This window comes from Chinchilla lanigera, unplaced genomic scaffold (genome assembly GCF_000276665.1).
Source record: "Chinchilla lanigera isolate Chin_1 unplaced genomic scaffold, ChiLan1.0 scaffold00040, whole genome shotgun sequence".
Lineage (NCBI taxonomy): Eukaryota > Metazoa > Chordata > Mammalia > Rodentia > Chinchillidae > Chinchilla > Chinchilla lanigera.
Genome location: NW_004955441.1, coordinates 6475656 through 6480077, shown reverse-complemented (window position 1 = coordinate 6480077; position 4422 = coordinate 6475656). Strand labels below are relative to the sequence as shown.

Here is a 4422-nt window from a genome sequence, read left to right as displayed (position 1 = left end):
TGGCACACGCCTATTATCACAACATTCAGGAAGGTTGAGGCAGGAGGATTGCCAACCCTGGGCAATTTAGTGAGCCTTGTCTCAAAATAAACAAAATAAAAAAAGCACTGGGGATGTGGCCCAGGATTCAATCCTCAGTACTGGGAAAAAAAGTGAAAGCGAGGCCCACAGCTCAGGGCTGCAGTACTTGGCTGGCGTGTGCAAGAGCCTAGGCTCCATCCTCAGCACGTACCAGAATCTAAGTACGGTAATTATAAGTGTGGCCTTCGCTCCGATAAACCATCTTCCCATGTTGCTCCAAGCACTGTTCTGTTGCACCTTGCATCGTAGGTGGCTGAATTAGTAAAGGAACTTCGCTGCGAACTTGACCAGCTCCTCCAGGATAAAATTAAAAACCCAAGCATAGACCTGTGCACCTGTCCTCGAGGTTCCCGGATCATCAGCACAATCGTGAAACTTGTCTCCACACAATAAAGACTCACCCGAGGGGAGTGCTTGCTACTCACCTGCGAAGCTACAGTGGCGCTTCTACCTCAGACCACCTCAGACCACCTCAGACCACCTCAGATGAAAGTCTGGGCTGGGGCTGGCCACACCCTGACGGGCAGCACTCCCAGCACAATTCAGTCAGTGGTGAGGGTTGGAAGGCCTCCTTGCCTGTCTTTCACCTGCCCAGGAGCAAAGGAGGTTCACCTGCTGACACAAAAGTGAATGTTTAATATAAATGTTTTAACCTATGTATTCTTTTTCTCCTGCCTTTTATGACGTATGTATATACATAATCTGTGTATCTTTTCTCCTGTTTTTGTATCAGGCACGAGGAGAAATAGTTGTGGTTTTTTTCCTGTCATAATAAAAATTCAGTTGAGAGAAGTTACAACAGAGAAGGAAAAACAAAAATAAAATTATGTGGATAAGAAAAATAAATTTCATTTTAGGCTGCTGGCTATTGAATAAACTTGATTTGTGAAGGTTTTCTCTTTTTTTTGTACTCATTAAAAGTCAGTTTAAAAAACAAATTTAAGCTGGGTGTGGTGGTACACACCTGTAATCCCAGCACTCAGGAGGCTGAGGCAGGAGGATCGTTGCAAGTTCAAGACCACCCTGGACTACCAAGTGAGCTCAAGGCCAGCCTGAACTGCATAGTGAGACCCTATCTCAAAAAGACAAAAAAATAAAAAATAAATTGCCCAGGCTGGCCTCAAACTTTCGATCCTCCTGCCTCTGCCTCCCAAGTAGCTGAGGTTACATCCTAGGTCAGTTGCTTATTTTCAGCCACCACTTAGGTTCAGCACTAGCATTTTGAAAAACAAACACATTTGCAGTTTTCCGAGCCATTTTTCAGTGCGGCCACGAAGGATCCCAAAGAGCTGAGTGGAAACAGTATTGTCAGACCTTAGCACAATCACTGCAGAGTTCACACTATAAGTAGAATTCAAACTAATCAAAACCACCTCAGTGAAAGATGTTTACTTTTCAAGGTATTATTTTAGTAATGATTTCAGGAAATCTCCTAGGCTGCCTAAAAGGATCATCATGTGGAGCGCTTAACCCTCAGGGCATTTGAAGAGCACAGACTCTAAGCAGTATTGTGTACGGATTAATTCATGTCACCACTCGGCATATAAAAGCACCCATGTGTGCAGTACCCACAGACCCAAGCGCTCACTTGCTATTGAAATAAGGCCCACGCCAGGAAGCAGGATCGGCTGGGGCTCTTAGAAGAAATGAACACTGCATTAGCTCTCAGAAAACATTTTTTAGAACAAGTGCTGACTCTTTGTGCTGCTATATCGGAGCTCCCGCTGCCCTAGCAAGAGCCACCTGCCCAAGTGGACCAGCGGATGTGAACACAAGTCCAGTCCACAGCAGCCCATACGGCGGCGAGGGAGTTGAAATAAAACTGTCCATCCGGAGGAAGCCAGTTCTTAGGCTGCTCACTTCCAGCCGCCTCCAAATGCAAATGCTGTTATTTCATAGGTATGCCAGGGTGAAAAAGTTAGGGGAAAAGGTACCAAGTAAGCAGACCACCACCTGGAAAACCAAAGTCCAACAGTCAAATTATGACAAAAATTAAAAGTCAGTAGATGGTTAATGTTGGCCATGACTGTCAGTGATTGAGAACGCACAGTGCAGAGCACAAAGAAACAGCTCATACAGTTTTGTCCCTTAAATTCAGACTGTCCCAGGGTGGTGGGCTTCCTCCCCATCGTTTGGTCTTATACATGGGAAATTGTGCATCGGGGTGAACAGCTAACGATGATGAGTCATTGACATGGAGACTTCTTCCTGTTTTCCAAATTATCACTCATCTGTCAGAATTTGGTCCTAGGCTTTGTTGCCAATCACTAATCCTTAAACGGCTTTAAACTCAGCTGTCTTCATAATAATTTGTATTATCAAAGAGCAGAAAAATGTTTGTCTTGGGGGGTATTGGGGACTAAACCCAAGGTTTAGTCACACTGAACTGAACCACAGCCCCAGGCTTTTACTATTTTGTAATTCTTACATTTATTAGTGCGTGTTTCCAGTACCTAATGATTACATTCAATGTGGGCAGTTGGTAATGTACATAACACATCTCAAAAATTTTGTGTGTGTGTAGTACTGGGGATTGAACTTGGGGCCTTTACGTTGAGCTACATCTCCAGCCCTATTAGGGCCGCTACACTTGGCTTTATTTTTTGAGACAGTGTCTCCCTAAAGTGCCCTGGCTGGCCTTGAATTTGGGATCCTCCCACCTTACACTCTGAGCAGCTGGGGATTACAGGCATGCACCCTCATGCTGAGCTGGAAAAACTTATTCTGGACAGTCACTCACCCTTTATGTGAGCCATCAGGAATGAGTGGGATCAATGCGAAAGATACAGGACAGACAGAGGCGGGAGGATCCTAAGTTTGAGCCCAGGCTGAGCAACTTAAAGACTTAGTAAGACCCTGTCTCAGAAAGTAAAAAAGGGGGCTGGGGATTTAGCTCAGTGGCAAAGCACTGGTGCCTGGCAAGTGCGAGGTCATGAGTTCAATTCCTGGTACTGGAAGAAAAACAAAGAAAAAAAAAAGTAAAAAAGGCTTGGGTTCAAAATCCAGTACTGGATTTTTTTTTTTTTTTTTTTTTCCTGGTACCAGGGATTGAACTCACGACCTTGCGCTTGCTGGGCAGGCGCCGTGCCACTGAGCTAAATCCCTAGCCCCAAAATCCAGTACTGGAGCTGGGCATGGTGGCCCATACCTGTAATCCCAGCACTCAGGAGGCTGAGGTAGGAAGATTGCCCCAAATTCAAGGGCATCTTAAGCTACATAGTGAGACCCTGTCTAAAATAAACAAACAAACAAATGAATAATCTACTACTGGAGGGGAAAAAAAGCCAAAAACAAAAAACAGGGTAGCAACCCACATACGTAGGAACAGTTCCCCACTGACATTTTGGCCTCTGCAATATCTTTGCTGCATTTGTGCCTGACCTGTTCCTGAGCCGGTCAGTTTTAAGCCAGTTAATGGAGTGGGTAATCCAGGCCAGGGCCCCAGTGAGACAGTGAAGACAATGGATGGCTTCAAATCAGTCTTTCTCATCTCTCTCAACTTTGTAGGAGAAAGATGGCGACAATGAGCACTGTAACATTTTTGTGTGAAAAGTAACTTTTAAGTAATGGCCGTAAGGAGCCCAGACCCACAACTACCAACTAGGATCAGTGTTTAAAGTGATGATCTTGGGGCTGGGGATTTAGCTCAGCGGCACAGCTCCTGCCTGGCAAACCTGAGGTTGTGAGTTCAATTCCCATTACCAGAAAACAAAACAAACAAAAAAATAAAGTGAGGATCTTGACATAAACACAATATTCATAAATATAATACTGGGTAATTTGACATTTTCTAAAAAGGCGCCTCAAACAGATTTATTATTTCTGTATGCAAAAGAATGCAGTTATGGCTATCTCTATCCTAGGTTTGGGGCTGGGGATTTAGCTCAGTGGCACAGCGCCTGCCTGGCAAGCGTAAGGTCATGAGTTTGATTCCCGGTACCAGAAAAAAACAAACAAAAAAATCCTAGGTTTTACTGAAAATTACCTGAAATAGTTCATTTTCCTTCCATGTTGAATGAATTCATACTATAGTGTATAGAGATTACCCATGGCTGGTTTTCTTCTACAATAATTACAGACCAGCAGCCTAAAACTCTCACTTGTATCCTGAGATCGCACTTTGAGTAAGTTTTCTTCATTCCATCCTTGGTTTCAAATGTATGGTAACAATGACTGTTAACCTTTCAAATACAACTTTATTTGCCCATTGAGATGAACTATAACAAATACAGTACTCTGTTAGGTATGAAGACTGCAAAGAAGTTCCTCACCAGAGATCACGTAGTTGCTGAGTTTTACTTTGTTTTTGTTTTACCAGGAATTGAAAGCCTGGTGTGGTGG

General features: G+C 43.8%; 1 protein-coding gene across 1 annotated transcript in view; it reads left to right on the top strand.

Moving 5' to 3' along the window:
• The window catches only part of Dhx57 (DEAH (Asp-Glu-Ala-Asp/His) box polypeptide 57), a 62175-nt gene extending 61204 nt beyond the window's left edge, over nucleotides 1-971 (top strand). Inside the window, exon 24 of the mRNA XM_005390897.2 lies at nucleotides 331-971. Within this exon, the coding sequence (XP_005390954.1) occupies nucleotides 331-474 (144 nt within the window). The 3' untranslated portion in view covers nucleotides 475-971. The remainder of the gene's footprint in view (nucleotides 1-330) is intronic.
• Nucleotides 972-4422: the final 3451 nt, after the last annotated feature.